Source organism: Entelurus aequoreus, linkage group LG16, assembly GCF_033978785.1.
Source record: "Entelurus aequoreus isolate RoL-2023_Sb linkage group LG16, RoL_Eaeq_v1.1, whole genome shotgun sequence".
Classification (NCBI taxonomy): domain Eukaryota; kingdom Metazoa; phylum Chordata; class Actinopteri; order Syngnathiformes; family Syngnathidae; genus Entelurus; species Entelurus aequoreus.
In genome coordinates, this window is record NC_084746.1 from 48,809,239 (window position 1) to 48,834,666 (window position 25,428).

The 25,428-nt window shown below is 37.9% G+C and overlaps 1 protein-coding gene across 1 annotated transcript in view; it reads left to right on the forward strand.

The window, feature by feature from the left end:
* Positions 1 to 315: 315 nt before the first annotated feature.
* The window catches only part of kcnj9 (potassium inwardly rectifying channel subfamily J member 9), a 45,464-nt gene continuing 20,351 nt past the window's right edge, over positions 316 to 25,428 (forward strand). The window contains exons 1-3 of the mRNA XM_062023172.1: positions 316 to 701; positions 8,368 to 8,772; positions 12,298 to 12,511. Coding sequence (XP_061879156.1) covers positions 8,493 to 8,772; positions 12,298 to 12,511 — 494 coding nt within the window. The 5' untranslated portion in view covers positions 316 to 701; positions 8,368 to 8,492. The remainder of the gene's footprint in view (positions 702 to 8,367; positions 8,773 to 12,297; positions 12,512 to 25,428) is intronic.

Genomic DNA, 25,428 nt, shown 5'->3' on the forward strand with positions numbered 1-25,428 from the left:
TATTTTGCTACAAAGGCTAATTTATTTAATATAACTGGCTTGTATCGACTCTCATTAGCTCTTTTGGCCAGTGAGCGTTTAGCATTTAAAACAAAACAAAACATATAAGCAACAACAATATATTAATGTTGCCGAATGAAAAGTAATTGTTTTAAAGGAAGACCTGAAAAAAATCAAGCATTATTTTGCTACAAAGGCTAATTTATTTACTATAACTGGCTTGTATCGACTCTTATTAGCTCTTTTGGCCAGTTAGCGTTTAGCATTTTTTTTTTTTTTTTTAAATATATAAATCTTAAATATTGTGTAAAAAGGTGAGCACTTTTCTAAACATTGTTGTGAATTTCCAGCATTTCTCCGGGGAGGCTGCTAAAGGGGCTGGGCTGACGACAGCAACCTCCACACCTGACCGCCTCCATCACATCCGAGCACCGCGGAGCTTCCTCGGCAGCAGCACGGCGCCACACTCGCCACTGGACTGGACGCGGAGCTTCCGTTTCCTTGTGACCGCTGAGAGCTCTTTTGTTACCCGGAGGGCACAGAGAGAGAGAGAGACGAACAACCGATGCCGCCTCGCCGCCACTCCAACAGCAGAAATGGAGCACGTCCAACCAACACCGGCTCTTGTCTCTCCCCCACGACGACCAAGCTGCTTCTTCTTCTTCTTCAAATGAAACATTCAGCCGGACAAAAGTGATCAGGTGAGGTTTCATCCTTTCAAAACACACACAGTGTTTACCCCTTAGTCATTTTTTTTTTTAAATGTGTAAATTTCTGATGCGTCCGCTGGGGTCTTACGTCATCACAATTGTCTCCAAATGCAGTAAGACGACATATTTTGGACATATTTGACAGAGCAGGGCCTATAGTGTAGGACTTATGCAAGATACCCCAGTAGGCCTGAGGTGATGTAGCACACATTTATATATGGAACACCTCCCCCAGCTGCTGGACTATAAACATGCTAAAGTGTCTCCACTGCTTCCTGCTAAAGATCACTGTCCACAGCCCCTGTCCACATTTCTCCCACCCACTAGACCAGTGTTTTTCAACCACTGTGCCACGGCACACCAGGAGATTATATGTAATTTCACCTAATTGGGTTACAAATATTTTTTGCAAACCGGCAATTATAATCCGCACATGTGCCGTTGTTGAGTGTCTGCGCTGTCTCGAGATCGGCGGAGTAACCGTGTAATACTCTTCCATATCAGTAGGTGGCGGCAGCACGGTGGAGGAGGGGTTAGTGCGTCTGCCTCACAATACGAAGGTCCTGGGTTCAATCCCGGGCTCGGGATCTTTCTGTGTGGAGTTTGCATGTTCTCCCCGTGACTGCGTGGGTTCCCTCCAGGTCAGTGGTTCTTAAAGGCCTACTGAAAGCCACTACTACCGACCTCGCAGTCTGATAGTTTATATATCAATGATGAAATCTTAACATTGCAACACATGCCAATACGGCCGGGTTAACTTATAAAGTGCAATTTTAAATTTCCCGCGAAACTTCCGGTTGAAAACGTCTATGTATGATGACGTTTGCGCGTGACGTCAATGGTTGAAACGGAAGTATTCGGACACATTGTATCTCAATACAAACAGCTCTGTTTTCATCGCAAAATTCCACAGTATTCTGGACATCTGTGTTGGTGAATCTTTTGCAATTTGTTTAATGAACAATGGAGACTGCAAAGAAGAAAGCTGTAGGTGGGATCGGTGTATTAGCGGCTGGCTGCAGCAACACAACCAGGAGGACTTTGAGGATTGCAGACGCGCTATCCGACACTAGCCGCCGACCGCATCGATGATCGGGTGAAGTCCTTCGTCGCGCCGTCGATCGCTGGAACGCAGGTGAGCACGGGTGTTGATGAGCAGATGAGGGCTGGCTGGCGTAGGTGGAGAGATAATGTTTTTATCATAGCTCTGACGAGGTCCCGTAGCTAAGTTGGCTTCAATGGCGTCGTTAGCAACAGCATTGCTAGGCTTCGACAGGCGGCACAGCATTAACTGTGTAGTTACAGGTCCAGTGTTTGGTTCGGTGTCTCCTGATAGTAGTATTGTTGATCTGCTGTCTATCCTTCCAGTCAGGGGCTTATTTATTTTGTTTCTATCTGCATTTAAGCACGATGCTATCACGTTAGCTCCGTAGCTAAAGTGCTTCACTGATGTATTGTCGTGGAGATAAAAGTCACTGTGAATGTCCATTTCGCGTTCTCGACTCTCATTTTCAAGAGGATATAGTATCCGAGGTGGTTTAAAATACAAATTCGTGATCCACAATAGAAAAAGGAGAGAGTGTGGAATCCAATGAGCCCTTGTACCTAAGTTACGGTCAGAGCGAAAAAAGATACGTCCTGCACTGCACTCTAGTCCTTCACTCTCACGTTCCTCATCCACAAATCTTTCATCCTCGCTCAAATTAATGGGGTAATCGTCGCTTTCTCGGTCCGAATCGCTCTCGCTGCTGGTGTAAACAATGGGGAAATGTGAGGAGCCTTTCAACCTGCGACGTCACGCTACTTCCGGTACAGGCAAGGCTTTTTTTTATCAGCGACCAAAAGTTGCAAACTTTATCGTCGATGTTCTCTACTAAATCCTTTCAGCAAAAATATGGCAATATCGTGAAATGATCAAGTATGACACATAGAATGTACCTGCTATCCCCGTTTAAATAAGAAAATTTCATTTCAGTAGGCCTTTAACCTTGTTGGAGGTACCGAACCCCACCAGTTTCATATGCGCATTCACCGAACCGTTCTTTAGTGAAAAATAAAATGTGTTTTTTTTTCTAATTCAAGACAAAGTTATATGTTTTTGGTAACACTTTAGTATGGGGAACATATAAGTAACAAAGTGTCAAAACGTGGACCTTGGGGTGTTGTGTTGTCCCGGAATGCAAAGGAAAGTTGGCGCGGGCAAGGTGTGAAGGTGAGGACATGTTTATTTTTACACAAACAAAAAGAACAAACGAAAAGCGCGCACAAGGCGGAAGTACAAAAACGTGGCTAATGAAACAAAACTTGCACAAAGGCAAAAAACTATAAACATGAAATATACAACACTTACTGTGGCGTGAAACAGCATGAAAACTATGGCATGGAACTATGGCTTGGAATGAAAGGTAGCAGAGGTAAACAGAGATAGTAAGGATAATGTCACCAGGACGATCAACAGAAACAGAGAGGCTTAAATAGCAGTGACATGATTAGTGACAGGTGTGCGAGTGCAAAGCGTGAGACAGGTGCGTGACATGAGGACAGGTGAAACTAATGGGTAGTCATGGAAACAAAAACAATGGAGCGTAAACAGAAACTAAAGAGTCCAATAACTAAACAAAACAAAACATGACTAAAACAAAACATGATCACACAAACATGACACAAAGACTTAATTTAGAGTTATTTGGACACTAGGGGAACATATTCTAAGTAATAAATACTTAATTTAGAGTTATTTGGTTAGGGTTAGGGTCAGGGTTAGAGGGTTAGGGTTATAATAAGGCCATGCCGAATAAGGCATTAATAAGTACTTAATAATGACTAGTTAAGAGCCAATATGTTACTAATTTGCATGTTAATAAGCAACTAATTAATGGTGAATATGTTCCCCATACTAAAGTGTTACCATATTTGTGTATGAAATGAACCGTGCATGAACATCACCTTGTTCAAACAACAAAACCAACACAGTGCATAAACTCACAACAAATTACACACCCGCAAACCAGTCAGCTGTTGCCGTATCCGTAATACGCCGATAGGGAGAAGTGTGTATTTACACGATGAGTCGGGTGTGTCTTGACCTCCGCCGAACCCCTGAGGCCGACTCACCGAACCCCTAGGGTTCGATCGAACCCAGGTTAAGAACCACTGCTCCAGGTACTCCGGCTTCCTCCCACCTCCAAAGACATGCACCTGGGGATAGGTTGATTGGCAACATTAAATTGGCCCTAGTGTGTGAATGTGAGTGTGAATGTTGTCTGTCTATCTGTGTTGGCCCTAGTTTGAATTCATATCCAAAAATTGCGAGAATGACTTTTTACTGTCAATATCGGCTGCTGAGTTTCATTTTTTAATGTTTTTTGCTGGCGGTGTGCCTCGGGATTTTTTCAATGAAAAAAATGTGCCTCGGCTCAGAAAAGGTTGAAAAACACTGCACTCGACTTTACACTTTATATGTTGCTGTGTCCATTAAACATGGTCGCCTGAAGTAAATTGATGCTTTTATTAGTAGAATGAGTCGTTTTTGAGACACAATTTCAATTTGAATGACATTGACAACGAGGTTTATGATATTGCCAGTGAGTTTGGGCTAGAGAGCAAGATACAACTGCATTTTGGTGCAGATCAGATCGAGGGGTAATTAAGATTTTCAGCACAATCCCATTCAAGATCAGACAAACATTACAGGGAGACAGAACAGGATCACCAAAGGGTCTGCCAACTTCCGGAGCCCCTTACAAAAAAGGTGGGAAACAGGTAAAAAAAAAATTCAGTCTAAGCCTGGGCCCCTGGAGAGGGCGTCCAGACTGAGGCCAAGGAAAAAACAACCTCATAGCCATAGCACATATAAGCATGTGTGTAAGAGGGAAACATTAAACATCAAAGAACACAAAGGATATTAAATCCATTAAAAGAGCAGAGCTGATGCAACCAGCCATTTCAACATACAGCTACCAAAGTAAAAACAAAACAAACACTTCAAAAAAAACATATACACTGTTTGGCCTCAGTGGTGTTCCACGCCATCGTCTGCTGGGGTGGAGGTTGCATGGCCAGAGACAGGAGCAGACCCAACAAAGCAACCAAGAGAGCCGACTCCACCCTCGGCCGCCCACTAACTCTCGGCCAGTGTCCAGTCTGCATGGATAGTGGATAGATGGCTAGATAAAGGTATTTCTCCCATTAAAGGGGAACTGCGCGTTTTGGGGAATTTTGCCGAGCATTCATAAACGTTACGTAAGACAAGCACATGTGTTTTTCTTTTTTTCTCTATCATTCACAATCCTTATATAAGACAAGCACATGGTTTTTTTAATGCATTCTAATTAGTAAATAAATGCGAGTAGAAAAGTCTGTTTACAATGGAGTCAATGAGGGTCTCTCTATTCCGCCTAAAGAGCGCTCTAAAAACCTTTTAACACCATCATCGTTTTACACACACACTTCAAAATCAATCAATCAAAATTTATTTATATAGCGCTAAATCACAAGTATCTCAAAGGGCTGCACAAGCCACAATGACATCCTCGGCTCAGATCCCACATCAGGGCAAGAAAAAACTCAACCCAATGGGATACAATGAGAATCCTTAGAGGGGACCGGTGCAACGGACGTCGAGTGGATCGAGTTAATAGTGAGAGAGTCCAGTTTCTGTGGTTTATCCGTTATACAGTGCTCAATATCGGGGTAGAGCGGAATATACGTTAGGACATTAAAAAACACAAGAGGCTATATCATCCCTATAAGCCAGAAAAATCCCCAGACGAGCAGGGAAACCTGCGAAACAGGCTTGTAGGGATGATATAGCCTCTTGTGTTTTTTAATGACCTAACGTATGTATATATATATTTACAGTGTATATATATATATATATATGTATATATATATATATATATATATATACATACATACATCGTTACTTTGCATGCAGTCGATTTTTTTCGAATATAGGAAAATAAAACATTGTATTTTAATCAAGTGATTCTTTGGCGTACCACTAGATAGAGCCCGCATACCACTATAGTGGTACCACAGCGTTTGAGAATCACTGGTCGAGGGTAAATTTTGTGCGCGTCGTTGATTTTGTTTCACTTTTGTCAAGGGTTTTATTTGTGTTATTTCTTGTTCCGCGAGTCATTTATCGGTTTCTTAGCATGAAAAGCATGAATTAGTTGACAAGTTTTCAAAGTTTTCCCTCAATTTTGGTGCAGATCTTAAATAAGTTTCAGGGTTTTTGTTAATAACGCAACCTTTTTCCTAACCTAATTCAGGCCTCTGCCAGTCAGGTTCAAACACTGATGACATCTATTAAAACAGACGAGAAGCAAGGAATCATGCAGAGACTAAGGCTGCAGCTAACGATTATTTTTCTATCGATTAATCTATAGATTATTTTTTCGATTAATCGGTTAATCTATAGATAATTTTTTTCCCGATTAATCTATAGATTATTTTTCCTTTCACCGATTATTTTTTTATTCAAAATGAAGATGAAAAAATAAATGTAGGCCAGTTTTTTCAAAAGGCATAGCATTTATTTACAAAAAAAAAGAAGTATGGCCACTCAGTCAACATTGACAACTACATGACTAAATATTCTGTAACAATGTAAACATTTAAAACTTTTAACATTTAACAAAATTAAAAGTAGCTTATTTGATTTTTAATGTGCAAATATAAAAGTCAACATCCAGTGCAAATCTTAATATTCTGCAATAGTATATGCATTTCAAAAGTAAAAGTATTGCTTATTTTGCTTTAAAATGTGCAAAAATAAAGATAAACATCCAATACAAAAAAGTGCAAAACGAAATATTCTGTAACAGTGTAAACATTTCAACAAAAGTGAAAGTATTGCTTATTTGCTAAAATGTGCAAAAATAAAGATAAACATCCAATACAAAAAAGTACCAATCTAAATATTCTGGAAATGTGCAAAATAAACATCCAGTCCAACACAGTACACAATAACCAATTCTACTCATTCCAGTGAGTGACTAAGAGTTGTAATGAAGAAAGGTTAGCATGTCTACATGCTCTGGTTCTTTTCATGTTTACAATATTCCCAGCAGCTGAAAATAGGCGCTCAGAAGGGGTCGATGTGGCTGGAACTGAGAGCTAATTAGCCTTCACCTCAAGCCAGGACTGCGAGTGAGCTGAGCTGCAGTTGAAGTTTCTAGAAGGTCAACGGGCTCATAGTGATGTTACTAGTAGTTGACTGGGAGGTGTTTATTATAATTTGGGGAGAGTCCGCTGCCTGATGCTCACCTGCTAAACACCTATCTGCTCCACGCTGAAGCGCTGACTACATGCGCTCTGAATACGCACTGCTGATTGGCTGCTAACGTTTTGAATACGCACTGCTGATTGGCTGATAAGGCTTTGTGTGTACCAATCAGATGGTTGTATGGGTGGGACAATGCTGCGTGCTGAGACAGAAGCAGAAGGAGCAAAGCAGCTTGTTAAGACTTTAGCTTTAGCTTAGAAACTCGTTCGGTACACCCCCGTACCGAACCGAAAGCCCCGTACCGAAACGGTTCAATACAAAACACGTACCGTTACACCCCTAGCAGATACAAATGACACATTCATGTTTTTGTGTAATGATGACAACGTATGCTCGCGCGGACGATTGACTAGTTGATGGCTGATGGTTTTCTTTTCAAATTTTCGTTCATAGCCGTTGTGCTGCTATGATAGGCCATTTCCGCTCGACACAGTGTGCATACAACAACATTATTAGGCCGTGTATTGAAATACTCCCACACTTTTCACGACTTTTGGCGTGATTTTTCCCCCTCGCTCGCACCGCCCGCATCGTCTGCTTTGATCGTCTGCTTTGCGCTTCGCCATGACGGTAGTGTGACGTAAATATGCGACGCGTCGACGCACAAAAACGGCGTCGACGTATTTACGTAACCGATGACGTCGACTACGTCGACGCGTCGTTTCAGCCTTAGCATAGACAGAGTTAAATTGTGCTCGATTGAGGAAAGACGTTATTTGGGCTGTACTCTAGTTACAGATCCAAACTTCGCTCTCTAAAGTCCAGCCCACGTGCTTCCTCTATTTATTTGGGAGGTCCCTGGTTACATCACTGAAGCTGTCGCTGAGGGAAGGGGGTCATCTCGACAGCTCCAGTTAGACACAATATATGATTACACAAGAAATGCAAATGTGTTGACACTGGTGATATCGCCTTGTCTCTGCTCTGTCTGCGTCACGGCGGTGTTCGGCCTTGGCAGTCAGCAGGCCGTTCCTGGACACAGAGACTGATACGAGACTGGCTTGCAATCTTTTGGATTGCCAGCTTTGCACAGACAAAGAAAAATACCACTTCAGCACAAATAACTATAGCAACCGCCCTTAAGCATAAGAGTTGTGTGATAATATATACATAATTATTCTAACAGCCATATTCATAACTTCACAGATTTGTTATTGTCTATTTTTCCATAAATGCAACACATCATGAAGAATGAAGTTGGTGCTCCTCTAAATTGGGATTGTTTTTTGAGATGTGCTGAGTCATTTTAGTTTCCCGTCTTGCACAAAACCACATTTAAAGCTGCCCTTGTAGACCTTTATTTATTTTGAGTCATTATGTCGGGACAAAAGCTTGACCCGCCATGTTTTCCTTCTCTTGTTTCAGCAAACAAATGCTTCAACCAACATCCAGCAGACTGAGTGTGCCAAACTTTAAATAACACAATCACTCAAAAACACACAATCACACACAGACACGAACACACACACACACACACACACACACACAACATGGCTCTGGAGGATTCCGTCCTGTCGCCTCGCCCAGACTCGCTGTCGCTACCTGTGGAGGACAAGCCAGAAGCCGCAGAAGTCTCTTCCTCCGCTGGGGTCTTCAATGTATCTGAGGAACTGGGTCATGTGGTCACCACTGAGGCGCCGCCCTCCCCTCCCGTGTTGGCTAAGGTCAACAGGTCGTTCCAATCCAAGATGGCCGAGCGGGAGGCCCAAGCCAATCAAACCAGAAAGAAAACCCCGGGGGCGGAGAAGGAGAGGGGGCGATTTGGGTGGGGTGAGTGAACGTCACCTGAATGTCGACCAACTTTTAGTTAATATATACCAGGGGTCACCAACCTTTTTGAAACCAAGAGCTACTTCTTGGGTACTGATTAATGCGAAGGGCTACCAGTTTGATACACACTTAAATAAATTGCCAGAAATAGCCAATTTGCTCAATTTACCTTTAACTCTATGTTATTATTAATAATAAATGATATTTATCTTTGTGGAAACACTGATCATCTTAATGATTTCTCACAATAAATATATATAGAAACAGATAAATATCAATATGCAACACTTTATTTTTTATATTTTCTCTAAGTGCACATTTTTCAAATTGAACATTTTCAAATGGTCACTTCTAAGACAGTCTTGTGAAATCACAATATCCCATTTTAACTAGCTAGCCACTAACATTTTTTAACAAATCATGAATTACTTTGCACCATGTTTGTACAAATAACTCATGTAAAATACAAAAGTAAACTCTCAAATTTTTAAATCATGTCACACTTTGAACTGGACGCCAAATCTGTTATCTGTTTCTTTGTCAGTTAGTGAAGACCAAGTCTTTAAAATAGTTTCTTGGATTTTCAAATTCTATTCGAGTTTTGTCTCTTTTAGAATTAAAAATGTCGAGCAAAGCGAGACCAGCTTGCTAGTAAATAAATAAAATTTAAAAAATAGAGGCAGCTCACTGATAAGTGCTGCTATTTGAGTTTTTTTTAGAACAGGCCAGCGGGCTACTCATCTGGGGCCGTACTTATCAAGCTTCTTAGAGTGCCATTTTACACTTAAGTCCTGAGAATTTGCGAAATTTAGTCCTACTCTCAAACTTAAGAATAAAAGCTTTTTATCAACGTTCTTAAGTCTAAGAATCACACCTACTCTCCACGATATTTAAGAGACCTTCAGAGGTGTCTTAAGTGGTTAGGAGTTGCCAGCAGGGGATGGCACTGAGGCGAGAGAGACGTGCGCGAACGTTCAGGGAACGGAACAATGTTTTGGTTTTTTTTTATGACGAGCAGCTGATCAAACGGTATCGTTTAGACAGAGCGGATATTATTTTTGTCACAGATTTAATACTTTTCGATTCCTTGTTGATTTCTGCATGTGTCTGCAGTGGGCTAGTATATATAGAGCCACCCACACCAGTTTCAAATTAGTTGCCTAATTAATGAATTGGAAAGAAAATGTTATGACAGTAGCGTATGTGTGTGGCCGTGAGGTGAGTGACGTCAGTGAGTGTGTGGGCGAGAGAAGAGAGGGAGCGGTAGCGTGAGTGCCGGCGGGGACTAGTTTGTTTTGTATTATTTTGTAGTTTATTGTCAAAATATACACTCCCATTGTCCACTTAAATATTTCCAAGATATTTCTTTATTCTTAGACAACGGATTCCCTTCCGTGATTGGTCATTTCTATGGACACAGAAATGACGTCACCTAAAATTCCGTTTACGGCACATAGTAATGTCGTAATTCAGCTCTGAGTGTGACACTTAAGATTCAGTCCTACACTTCGCTGAAAGTGTGAGTAAGACGCTTGATAACTAACTTTTAAGTGCAGCTTTCAGCGAAGAATTTATTTACTCTTAAGTCAACTCTTAGCAGACTTCTTAGGAGTAATTCTAAGAAGCTTGATAAGTACGGCCCCTGGTCCTTACGGGCTACCTGGTTCCCGCGGGCACCGCGTTGGTGACCCCTGATATATACTAATCATGGATGTAAGGATATGAAAAATTCATATCAAGGTTTATTGTGACCAAAATGATCATGGTTATCATAATTATCACAGTAAAATCTGCTCAAAAAGTTCTTATAGACACACTAAAATCTTTAGATGTTTTAAAATAAGTAAAATAAATACACCCACTGTTAGAAAACCGACCATTTTGCATGTTTGTGTTTCTGATGCTTCACTGATAAGAGTGTTCTGATGGGCGTTGTGGCATCCTACTCTCTTCAGCGATCCTCAAACGCACCGTAAAAAGCCCTCCATGTCATATTTTTCTGAGTATGTACAAATCACCCTGTGCTAAGACAGCACAGCTTGTAGGTTCAATCTGCACAATTAAATAGCTTAGTTGCTCAAACAGTACGTGATTATATAAGTTTAGATTGGGGTATGTCAATTCTTAATGAGGAAAAAAGTAAAAGTCTCTTGTTTTCATATTAGTATTTAAGGTAATGAGCTAGTGCCAATCAGTCCGTTTTTCGATAACTTTAATTTAAAACAGTAATACTAACCGTCGAGAGTAGAGATGTCCGATAATGGCTTTTTTGCCGATATCCGATATTTCGATATTGTCCAACTCTTAATTACCGATTCCGATATCAACCGATACCGATATATACAGTGGTGGAATTAACACATTATTATGCCTAATTTTGTTGTGATGCCCCGCTGGATGCATTAAACAATGTAACAAGGTTTTCCAAAATAAATCAACTCAAGTTATGGAAAAAAATGCCATATTTATTATTGAAGTCACAAAGTGCATTATTTTTTTTAACATGCCTCAAAACAGCAGCTTGGAATTTGGGACATGCTCTCCCTGAGAGAGCATGAGGAGGTTGAGGTGGGCGGGGTTGGGGGGGGGGCGGTGTTGATGTGGGGGGTAGGGGGTAGCGGGGGGTGTATATTGTAGCGTCCCGGAAGAGTTAGTGCTGCAAGGGGTTCTGGGTATTTGTTCTGTTGTGTTTATGTTGTGTTACGGTGCGGATGTTCTCCCGAAATGTGTTTGTCATTCTTGTTTGGTGTGGGTTCACAGTGTGGCGCATATTTGTAACAGTGTTAAAGTTGTTCATACAGTCACCCTCAGTGTGACCTGTATGGCTGTTGACCAAGTATGCCTTGCATTCACTTGTGTGTGTGAAATGCCGTGGATATTATGTGATTGGGCCGGCACGCAAAGGCAGTGCCTTTAAGGTTTATTGGCGCTCTGTACTTCTCCTTACGTCCGTGTACCACTCCGTACAGCAGCGTTTTAAAAAGTCATACATTTTGCTTTTTCAAACCGATACCGATAATTTCCGATATCACATTTTAAAGCATTTATCAGCCGATAATATCGGCAGTCCGATATTATCGGACATCTTTAGTCGAGAGTTTCATCATTAATATATATATCCATCCATCCATTTTCTACCGCTTATTCCCTTCGGGGTCGCGGGGGGCGCTGGAGCCTACTTCAGCTACAATCGGGCGGAAGGCGGGGTACACCCTGGACAAGTCGCCACCTCATCGCAGCATTAATATATCATTAATACCAATTATTGTTACATCCCTAATACTAATACTGTATATATAACACAATATAGCAATTTAGGAAATAATGACGGTTTGTCAATCATATCGATACTGCTTTAAAAGCTGTACACTGACTTCTCTGAAGTAAATCCAAAGTCATTTTTTATTGGGTCGTACCATTACAAGATATACAGTAACACAGTATTTGCTACAAATGTGTCTGAACGGACATGTCCTCAGGTTCTTCTAACCCAAAAGTCTCTGTTTCCTTGTCTCGCCGCACCAGCTCGCACTCGCCGCAAGAGGCAGCGCTACGTGGAGAAGAACGGCCGCTGCAACGTGCAGCACGGCAACATGCGCGAGACCTACCGCTACCTGACGGACATCTTCACCACGCTGGTGGATCTCAACTGGCGCTGCTCGCTCTTCGTTTTTGTCATGGCCTACGCCGTCACGTGGCTCTTTTTTGGCGCCATCTGGTACCTGATAGCGTACTGCAGGTAAGACAAATGCTTTTGTATTTATTTCCTTCTTGTTAAAAGACAGAAGATGTGTCTTATTGAAAACAGGTGACCACTGTGAAATATTGAAATATGTTTTTTTCTTTAAGATGAACAAATTTACGCATATTGAGAGGGAAAAAGATATCGAATTAATGTTCAGGCATCGCCAAAATTGTGCCTATAGATTGCTCCAATGCCCGATGCTGCTGAATAGGGTGTGGAAATCGGTACAATTTTCATCGCCATGCCTGATGGAAAACGCTTAAAAGTAAAGCTCCACTTTTCAAAATGTGTTAGCTCAATGCTAATTTACATTGAATATGCCATACACATGCTACTGATTAGCATTAGCGATTTTACATTGCAATTTCAACACCTCCAAATTTTTTTAATGAAAACTACAACGAAGATGCACGTTGTAATCAAACAGCTGGTGTGTAATAAGTACAATACTAACAGTACAAACATTTTGTAGGACTCAAGAAAAGACAAGACTGTCACATTCAGCTTAAAGGCCTACTGAAATGATTTTTTTTTATTTAAACGGGGATAGCAGATCTATTCTATGTGTCATACTTGATCATTTCGCGATATTGCCATATTTTTGCTGAAAGGATTTAGTATAGAACAACGACGATAAAGATTGCAACTTTTGGTATCTGATAAAAAAAAGGCTTGCACCTACCGGAAGTAGCGTGACGTAGTCAGTTGAACATATACGCAAAGTTCCCTATTGTTTACAATGATGGCCGCATGAAGTGAGAGAGATTCGGACCGAGAAAGCGACAATTTCCCCATTAATTTGAGCGAGGATGAAAGATTTGTGGATGAGTAAAGTGCAAGTGAAGGACTAGTGGGGAGTTGAAGCTATTCAGATAGGGAAGATGCTGTGAGAGCCGGGGGTGACCTGATATTCAGCTGGGAATGACTACAACAGTAAATAAACACAAGACATATATATACTCTATTAGCCACAACACAACCAGGCTTATATTTAATATGCCACAAATTAATCCTGCATAAAAACACCTGCGTGTTTGTTATGCTAGCTCCTAGCTCCTCTGCTAGCTCCTAGCTCCATAGAACACGCCAATACAATACAAACACCTGATCAACACACACAATCACTCAGCCCAAAAGACCGTTTACCTAACCCAAGGTTCATAAAGCTTATATATTTTTAAAAAGTTACGTACGTGACGCGCACATACGGTCAAGTTATCGAATGTTTAGCAGCCAAGGCTGCATACTCACGGTACCTGATATTCAGCTGGGAATGACTACAACAGTAAATAAACACAAGACATATATATACTCTATTAGCCACAACACAACCAGGCTTATATTTAATATGCCACAAATTAATCCTGCATAATAACACCTGCGTGTTTGTTATGCTAGCTCCTAGCTCCTCTGCTAGCTCCTAGCTCCATAGAACACGCCAATACAATTCAAACACCTGATCAACACACACAATCACTCAGCCCAAAAGACCGTTCACCTAACCCAAGGTTCATAAAGCTTATATATTTTTAAAAAGTTACGTACGTGACGCGCACGTACGGTACGGTACGTGTTATGCTAGCTCCTAGCTCCTCTGCTAGCTCCTAGCTCCATAGAACACGCCAATACAATTCAAACACATGATCAACACACACAATCACTCAGCCCAAAAGACCGTTCACCTAACCCAAGGTTCATAAAGCTTATATATTTTAAAAAAGTTACGTACATACGCAAAAAAAAGCCAAAGCTGCATACTCACAGTAGCACGTCTGCGTCTTTGTCATCCAAATCAAAGTAATCCTGGTAAGAGTCTGTGTTGTCCCAGTTCTCTACAGGCGTCTGTGTATCCAAATCAAAAGTCCTCCTGGTTAGAGTCTCTGTTATCCGAGTTCTTCCATCTTGACTGCATCTTTCGGGAATGTAAACAAAGAAGCGCCGGCTGTGTACTGTTGTGGCTGACTACGTTCGAAAAATACGTCCATTTCGCACCGACAACTTTCTTCTTTGCGTGCTTGGCTTCCTTCTCCATAATGCAATGAACATGATTGAAACAGATTCACGAACACAGATGTCCAGAATACTGTGGAATTATGAAATGAAAACAGAGCTTTTTCGTATCGGCTTCAATGTGGAAGGCATACCCGTGTTCGCCGGGCTACGTCACACGCATACGTCATCCTCAGAGGCGTTTCGAACCGGAAGTTTAGCGGCAAATTTAAAATGTCACTTTATAAGTTAACCCGGCCGTATTGGCATGTGTTATAATGTTAAGATTTCATCATTGATATATAAACTATCAGACTGCGTGGTCGGTAGTAGTGGGTTTCAGTAGGCCTTTAATGGCATAGACAATTTCCTGATTACAGCAACACACCTATGACAAACTGGAATTAATGTATATTTACAAATGATACTCAGAAATGTAAGAAAACTAAATATGACAACTGGACAGCACAGTTATTATTATCAGCTCACTGTTAAATTTGAATTGAAAAATGTGAGATTTTACACAAAACTATCTAAAATTGGTACCGTTGAGTACAAGTATTAATTCCATCCCTAATATTATTTGGTATGTCAGGATTGCTATGATATTGCTGTGATGTACTAACTAGCTTGACTATTTCCCACTTTCTTTGGCATTTGAACACGGAGAAAGCTGAAATATAGATATGTAAAAATGAATATGTCAAATTAAAATGTGTGTATATTAGGGCTGCAACAACTAATCGATTAAATCGATTAAAATCGATTATTAAAATAGTTGCCGATTCATTTAGTCATCGATTCGTTGGATCTATGCTATGCGCATGCGCAGTTTGTTTTTTTTAAATAAAAATTTTATTTAATTTAATTTTATTTTTTTTGTCTTACTAAACCTTTATTTATAAACGGCAACATTTACAAACAGCTGAGAAACAATAATCAAAATAAGTATGGTGCCAGTATGCTGTTTTTTTTTCCAATAAAATACCGGATAGGATAGAAATGTAGTTTGTCTCTTTTACCCGATTATTAATCGATTAATCGAAGTAATAATCGACAGATTAATCGATTATCAAATTAATCGTTAGTTGCAGCCCTAAACAAAAGACAAAGTTGACTAACTTTCACAGCTTTTTGATGCAATGATGCGTTCATTGCCCCCTCCAGTGCCGTAAAAGTGAACTACACTCAAGCAAACCAGTAACCAAAAAAGAAAAGAACAGTCTTTAGGACACCCAGCATGCGCAGTAGCCATGTTTAGGCAGAGGGATATTTTTGACGAGCACACTGTGGAGTAAACTTGAAGAAGTCAACAATAATAATAGTGGAGTAAACTTGAAGAAGTCAACAATAATAATAGATTTTATTTGTAAAAAGCACTTTACATTGAGTAAACCACCTCAAAGTGCTACAGTGTATTAAAATAAAAATAAAAAGATGATAAAAAAATAAAAACAGCCAAATAGTTAAAACTAGTATGCATTAGGGCTGCAACAACTAATCGACTAGAAATAGTTGGTGATTAATTTAGTCATCGATTCGTTTGATCTATGCTATGTGCATGCGCAGAGACAATTTTTTTTTTAATTTTTTTTTTTTAACATATATATATATTTTTTTTTAATAAACTTATTTATAAACTGCAACATGTACAAACAGCTGAGAAACAATAATCAAAATAAGTATGGTGCCAGTATGCTGTTTTTTTCCCAATAAAATACCGGATAGGATAGAAATGTAGTTAGTCTCTTTTATCCGATTATTAATCGATTAATCGAAGTAATAATCGACAGATTAATCGATTATCAAATTAATCGTTAGTTGCAGCCCTAAACAAAAGACAAAGTTGACTAACTTTCACAGCTTTTTGATGCAATGATGCGTTCATTGCCCCCTCCAGTGTCGTAAAAGTGAACTACACTCAAGCAAACCAATAACCAAAAAAGAAAAGAACAGTCTTTAGGACACCCAGCATGCGCAGTAGCCATGTTTAGGCAGAGGGGATATTTTTGACGAGCACACTGTGGAGTAAACTTGAAGAAGTCCGCCAACACGCCTCGTCTGCATCTTTTATGATTAAACAAGGCAACATATATATTTGCAAAGCCATTTTCAAGAAGGATATTTAATAATAATAGATTTTATTTGTAAAAAGCACTTTACATTGAGTAAACCACCTCAAAGTGCTACAGTGTATTAAAATAAAAATAAAAAGATGATAAAAAATAAAAACAGCCAAATAGTTAAAACTAGTATGCATTAGGGCTGCAACAACTAATCGACTAGAAATAGTTGGCGATTAATTTAGTCATCGATTCGTTTGATCTATGCTATGTGCATGCGCAGAGACAATTTTTTATTTTATTTTATTTTTTTAATATATATATATATATTTTTTTTTAATAAACTTTTTTATAAACTGCAACATGTACAAACAGCTGAGAAACAATAATCAAAATAAGTATGGTGCCAGTATGCTGTTTTTTTTCAATAAAATACCGGATAGGATAGAAATGTAGTTGGTCTCTTTTACCCGATTATTAATCGATTAATCGAAGTAATAATCGACGGATTAATCGATTATCAAATTAATCGTTAGTTGCAGCCCTAAACAAAAGACAAAGTTGACTAACTTTCAGAGCTTTTTGATGCAATGATGCGTTCATTGCCCCCTCCAGTGTCGTAAAAGTGAACTACACTCAAGCAAACCAATAACCAAAAAAGAAAAGAACAGTCTTTAGGACACCCAGCATGCGCAGTAGCCATGTTTAGGCAGAGGGATATTTTTGACGAGCACACTGTGGAGTAAACTTGAAGAAGTCCACCAACACGCCTCGTCTGCATCTTTTATGATTAAACAAGGCAACATATATATTTGCAGAGCCATTTTCAAGAAGGATATTTAATAATAATAGATTTTATTTGTAAAAAGCACTTTACATTGAGTAAACCACCTCAAAGTGCTACAGTGTATTAAAATAAAAATAAAAAGATGATAAAAAATAAAAACAGCCAAATAGTTAAAACTAGTATGCATTAGGGCTGCAACAACTAATCGACTAGAAATAGTTGGCGATTAATTTAGTCATCGATTCGTTTGATCTATGCTATGTGCATGCGCAGAGACAATTTTTTTTTTATTTTTTTTTAATATATATATATATATATTTTTTAATAAACTTATTCATAAACTGCAACATGTACAAACAGCTGAGAAACAATAATCAAAATAAGTATGGTGCCAGTATGCTGTTTTTTTTCAATAAAATACTGGATAGGATAGAAATGTAGTTTGTCTCTTTTATCCGATTATTAATCGATTAATCGAAGTAATAATCGACAGATTAATCAATTATCAAATTAATCGTTAGTTACAGCCCTAGTGTATATATATATATATATATATATATATATATATATATATATATATATATATATATATATATATATATATATATATATATATATATATATATATATATATATATACTGTATATTTATTTATTTTTAATAATATATAGCTACATATATACACTGTATACATGTGTGTGTATATACAGTCGTGGTCAAAAGTTGACATACACTTGTAAAGAACATAATGTCATGGCTGTCTTGAGTTTCCAATCATTTCTACAACTCTTATTTTATTGTGATAGACTGACTGGAGCACATACTTGTTGGTCACAAAAAACATTCATGAAGTTTGGTTCTTTTATGAATTTATTATGGGTCTACTGAAAATGTGACCAAATCTGCTGGGTCAAAAAGTATATGAGAAACAGACACTCCACCCAAAAAGTAAAAATATTATAAAATAAATAAAAAGTAATAAAAAACCTTTCCGCCTTCTCCCAGTCCTACATTTCAGTCACAGTGGGTGGCAATGTACTGCCTACCTCTTCACTATAAGCAGATAGAAAATTTAACAAACGGAATAAAAAAATAAAAAACATACAGAGAAGTGTCACTGAGTAGAATTGAGGTGAGTGAAAAGGTTCATTGTCAACAGTGAGTGTCACATTTGTCCTATAGTGTCTTTAATTTAGCTATGTACAGTAACTAATCATACAGCCCCAGGCCAAGTCAAAAAACTTTTGGCGTACCCCTCAGATTATATTTAATTTTAAAACATGCCTTGGGGGCAAACTGTGATTTCCACTCCAACAAAATTTATTCTACGAGCTGGCAAGGATGCAAAGGCGATACTATCCTTAAATGTCTGCTTAATTTTTTGGGGTTTGGTAATATTAAAAAAATAGCCAATTCAAGATATATATATACATATGTGTGTGTGTGTGTGTGTAAATCCAGTATATATATACCCTGTATATATATATATATATATATGTATGTGTGGGAAAAAAATCACAAGACTATTTCATCTCTACAGGCCTGTTTCATGAGGGGTTTTCCTCAATCCTCAAAAAAAAAAAAAAAAAATTAAAAAAAAAATCTCTCCTGAGGATTGAGGAAAACCCCTCATGAAACAGGCCTGTAGAGATGAAATAGTCTTGTGATTTTTTTCCCACACATACATATTACGCTCTACCACGGTATCGAGCACTATTTTTTGGATAATCTAATTAAGACATATATATATATATATATATATATATATATATATATATATATATATATATATATATATATATATATATATATATATATATATATATATATATATATATATATATACACACTACCGTTCAAAAGTTTGGGGTCACCCAAACAATTTTGTGGAATAGCCTTCATTTCTAAGAACAAGAATAGACTGTCGAGTTTCAGATGAAAGTTCTCTTTTTCTGGCCATTTTGAGCGTTTAATTGACCCCACAAATGTGATGCTCCACAAACTCAATCTGCTCAAAGGAAGGTCCGTTTGTAGCTTCTGTAACGAGCTAAACTGTTTTCAGATGTGTGAACATGATTGCACAAGGGGTTTTCTAATCATCAATTAGCCTTCTGAGCCAATGAGCAAACACATTGTACCATTAGAACACTGGAGTGATAGTTTCTGGAAATGGGCCTCTATACACCTATGTAGATATTGCACCAAAAAGCAGACATTTGCAGCTAGAATAGTCATTTACCACATTAGCAATGTATAGAGTGTATTTCTTTAAAGTTAAGACTAGTTTAAAGTTATCTTCATTGAAAAGTACAGTGCTTTTCCTTCAAAAATAAGGACATTTCAATGTGACCCCAAACTTTTGAACGGTAGTGTATATATATATATATATATATATATATATATATACATATACATGTGTGTATATATATATATACATGTATAAACTGCACTGCATCATCGCCTGATAGTTTGACCTTCTTTTGTTGGCAAATAAGGGCATTTACTTTGCAGTTATAATTAATGTAATAACTAAGTCAAAAGTAATATCACTTTACTTAGGAGTGCTTGCCAAGAATATTTATTATTACACATAATTTTGTGCTGCGTGGCACAAAATGCAAATGTGTCTGTTTAGCACGCTATTTGTCTTTTACATGCGGACAACAGCAATTGAGTTATTGTTTAATGGACATAAGCTGCTTTGCGCTCGCCTAATAGCATCTTATTTATTGACAAACATGACAAATAAATGATGTGATCACCTAACACTTGACAGGAAGTCAATACAACATCAGCACATCTCGCCCAAAATACTGACTCCGTTAATTAGAGCGCCACACGGCGGCGTCACCTTTCCCGAACTGCTGTGATGGCCTCGAGCGAGCGACAAGGCCTTCAAGGCGTTTTCTGCTGTGAGGGGCGAAAAAAAAAAAAGTTGACATTTCTCAGCCAGAAAAGCCCATGACAAAGCAGTAATCACATTGTGGCGTATATTTCATCCCGGCCGGATATGTCTGCCGGATCAGCGCTCCAATTAACTAACGGACTTGGCTCATAAAAAAAAACGGTGACCTTTTCGTATCAGTAAAGGGCCACCATGAGGTGCGGCAGAGGATTACTCTTGCACGTCCTCGCCCACTAACATGGTGAAAAAAAAAGACTACAATTAGTTAAATGAACACCACTTTAATAATTAGCTTTCTTTGATGTAATCAGAGATGTAAGCCTGTGGTGTTTGACTGCAAAACTTCCTTAGTCAGTCCCTTATTTGTGGTTTGTCATGGCCTAAAGATATTTGGAACATTACATCAAGTTGGAATTAAAAAAAAAAAAAAGGTCAGTGATTTAAGTGTTTCTTGTACCCTTAACAGAAAAAGAAGCACAGGATTTAACAAAGATTTTATAAATACTGTATTGATCTGTTACTTATTTATACCACACAGACTTAAAGGCCTACTGAAATGAATTTTTTTTTATTCAAACGGGGATAGCAGATCTATTCTATGTGTCATACTTGATCATTTCACGATATTGCCATATTTTTGCTGAAAGGATTTAGTAGAGAACAACGACGATAAAGATCGCAACTTTTGGTATCTGACAAAAAAAAAGCCTTGCCCCTACCGGAAGTAGCGTGACGTAGTCAGTTGAACATTTCCGCAAAGTTCCCTATTGTTTACAGTGATGGCGGCCAGAAGTGAGAGCGATTCGGACCGAGAAAGCGACGATTTCCCCATTAATTTGAGCGAGGATGAAAGATTTGTGGATGAGGAAAGTGCAAGTGAAGGACTAGTGGGGAGTGGAAGCGACTCAGATAGGGAAGATGCTGTGAGAGGCGGGTGGAACCTGATATTCAGCTGGGAATGACTACAACAGTAAATAAACACAAGACATATATATACTCTATTAGCCACAACACAACCAGGCTTATATTTAATATGCCACAAATTAATCCCGCATAACAAACACCTTGGTGTTTGTTATGCTAGCTCCTAGCTCCTAGCTCCATATAACCCGCCAATACTATTCAAACACCTGCACAACACACACAATCACTCAGCCCAAAGGACCGTTCACCTAACCCAAGGTTCATAAAGCTTATATATTTACCCAAAGTTACGTACGTGACACGCACGTACGGGCAAGCGATCAAATGTTTGGAAGCGCAGCTGCGTACTGTGTATCGAAGTCAAAGTCCTCCTGGTAAGAGTCTCTGTTGTCCGAGTTCTTCGATCTTGACTGCATCTTTCGGGAATGTAAACAATGAAACACCGGCTGTGTTGTGTTGCTGACTTCCCTCGCAAAATACTCCGCTTCGCACCGACAACTTTCTTCTTTGCTTGCTCAGCTTCTTTCTCCATAATGCAATGAACAAATTGCAACAGATTCACCAACACAGATGTCCAGAATACTGTGGAATTATGAAATGAAAACAGAGCTATTTTGTATTGGCTTCAATGGGGTACCGATACTTCTGTTTCACTGGCTACGTCACGCGCATACGTCATCATCCAAAGGCGTTTTCAACCGGAAGTTTAGCGGGAAATTTAAAATTGCACTTTATAAGTTAACCCGGCCGTATTGGCATGTGTTGCAATGTTAAGATTTCATCAGTGATATATAAACTATCAGACTGCGTGGTCGGTAGTAGTGGCTTTCAGTAGGCCTTTAAAGGTAGACACCAGATGGCAGTAAAAGCACATACTCAGAACTCATTTTCAAATCACTCCATAGTTTGAATTCATTATAACTAATAATTATAATCATTTATTATATTTACAGAAAGAAACTCCACCAAATAGTTCCTTTTTTCCGTTATGTCATTCACAAATTGCAGACATTCTCTGTGTGTGTTTTACTCATGAAAATTGTTTGTCCATCTTGAACATTCATTTTTGTTACAGCACATTTCCCCACACACGTTAAGAACCTTTGGTAACTGTTGAGAGCGCTCTACGGCAGTAATTTTTGTTGGTAAATGAGAGACGATGAGAGAATATCATCACATTTCAATATTTCTGTCATGAAAATGCTGCCTCTCTGCTATTTCAGCATTGTAAATGAGAGTCATTTTCTTACTCTGGATATATAGTTACATGTAACCCAGGAAGTGAGAACGTTGGTGTGTTGCTAAACCTTTATACACTACATTACCGAGTAGTTTAGCACTGTAGACAGGAACTGGAAATAGTTCTGAACTATGCGGACGATTGTGATCAATAAAGACTTGATATATTGTTACATGCTGTTGTTCCTGCTTCGTCAACACAATAAACAAACCTTACTTTTGATTAGACAGTTGACGTGCGCAGTTTGATTGGCAAAAATAATGCTGATTAGCCAAAATGTGGGGGACATAGTTTGAAGGGATTGGTTGAATTTGCTTGAATTGGCGCGATCGTGACATTGCAAATCCCCAGGTGGACTGCTTTGTTAAGGTTTTTGGTTGGTTGGTTAAAAAATGGATTTCAAACATGTGTACAGTATCAACTTAATATATCACATATTTTACATATTTTCTTTAGAACATGTCCAAAAAGGAGTAGGAAGAATCAAGGCTTATCTAATCCTAACCCTTTTTCTCTTCATTAGCAATTACTAACACATCCTTCCTGTTCTCAATTTGTACTCAATTCACATCAATGTGTTATAAATACAAATGTATATCAGTTCTTCTCATAAGTTGTTAAATCAGTTATGATTCGCTTGATGAGATGGATAATATTTCACTTTCAATAAATTCACGACATTTATCATAATTTTTCTTCTTGGTTCTTTGTAAACACATGCAATTTGAACCGCCTCTTAAACTGGATCATATTACTACAGTGTTTGATTTCATTACTTATTTCATTACTTAATCCATTCCATAATTTAATTCCACATACTGATATGCTAAAGGTCTTAAGTGTTGTACGTGTATACAGATGTTTGAAGTTAGATTTTTCTCTAAGGTTATATTTCTCCTCTTTTGTTGAGAACAATTGTTGTAAATTCTTGGATAACAGGTTATAGTTTGCTTTGTGCATAATTTTAGCTGTTTGCAAATTTACCAAATCATTGAATTCCAATCATTTGGAGGGACAAGCTGTAGAAAATGGATGGATGGATTTAATAAATAAAGTGTTTGTATGTTCTCTAAATCCAACATTATGTATTATTCTGACTGATATATTTTGTAACACTGTTGGTAAATGAAGTGTAATTGTGTAGTTATTTCCCCATATTTCTACACAATAACTCAGTTATGGTAACACTGGCGAGCAGTAGAGAATATGAAGTGAAGTTTGGTCTAGAACATATTTTGCTTTATATACAGTATGTTATATGTTGCATATTTTTTTTACAAGAGATTTACAGTTATTTCTATCATTTTTCATTTTCATTTCATTTATGTATTTATTTCAGGCAATGACATAAAAAAGTACAAAGTTGACAACACATAATAATATAAATTAATATAGTGCCAAAGGTAATGTATAGTATGTAATGCATGATTGTCCAATCATTTATTATTATGCCCACAAATTATGTTAATCTTTCAATATCTACTCTGTCTATTTGTAGTTGTTTTTGACTTTCTCTTTTACTGTTACCGAATAGCATTAGTTTAGTTTTACTGAGATTCAAACATAGTCTGTTTTTGTCAAACCATCTCTTTAATGTATTTATTTCTTCTGTTATTTGTATTATAGCTTCGGTGTGTTCTCTCCTGAACAAAAAGAAGTTGTGTCGTCTGCAAATAATACTAACTTTACGTCTTTTGTAACTCTACAAATGTCGTTTGTAAAAAGATTGAACAATTTTGGTCCCAGTATTGATCCCTGGGGTACACCGCAAGATATCTCTAGCTCTGTTGATATATTTTCACCAAGCATCACTTATTGCTTCCGGTTGTTTAAGTAGCTTCTTATCCAGTTCAAGACCAGACGTCTGATGCCATAATCGTTTTAATTTTGTAATTAAGATACTATGATTAATTGTGTCAAATGCTTTAGTTAGATCCATAAACACTGCAGCTGCACACTGTTTACCATCTATTGCGTTGTTAATTTCCTGTTGGTTCGATTAGAGATGTCTGATAATATCGGCATCGGCCGATAAATGCGTTAAAATGTAATATCGGAAATTATCGGTATCATTTTTTTTTTATTATCAGTATCGTTTTTTTAAATTTTTTTAATTTTTATTTTTTTTATTAAATCCACATAATAAACACAAGATACACTTACAATTAGTGCACCAACCCAAAAAAAACTCTGTTATTAATATTCTGGTTCCTACATTATATATCAATATATATCAATACAGTCTGCAAGGGATACAGTCCGTAAGCACACATGATTGTGCGTGCTGCTGGTCCACTAATAATACTAACCTTTAACAGTTAATTTTACAAATTTTCAATAATTACTAGTTTCTATGTAACTGTTTTTATATTGTTTTACTTTCTTTTTTATTCAAGAAAATGTTTTTAAATTATTTATCTTATTTTATTTTATTCATTTTTAAAAAAAGTACCTTATCTTCACCATACCTGGTTGTCCAAATTAGGCATAATAATGTGTTAATTCCACGACTGTATATATCGGTTGATATCGGTATCGGTTGATATCGGTATCGGTAATTAAAGAGTTGGACAATATCGGCATATCGGATATCGGCAAAAAGCCATTATCGGACATCCCTAATTTCGATTCATGGCACTGTATCCATATTGGTTGTTATTTGTCCAATCTGTTGTTGAATAATTTTTCAATGATTTCAGGAAACTGTGGCAGTAAATAAACACGTCCACGGTTTATGAATTGGTGTTTGTTTCCAGTCTTTTAAATTGGTACTACTTTTGCTATTTTCATTTTGTCTGGGAATTTTCCAGTTGGAAATGACAGATTGCTAATACACGTTAAAGGCTCTGAAATTTTTATCGCTTTCATATCTACACTACCGTTCAAAAGTTTGGGGTCACATTGAAATGTCCTTATTTTTGAAGGAAAAGCACTGTACTTTTCAATGAAGATAACTTTAAACTAGTCTTAACTTTAAAGAAATACACTCTATACATTGCTAAT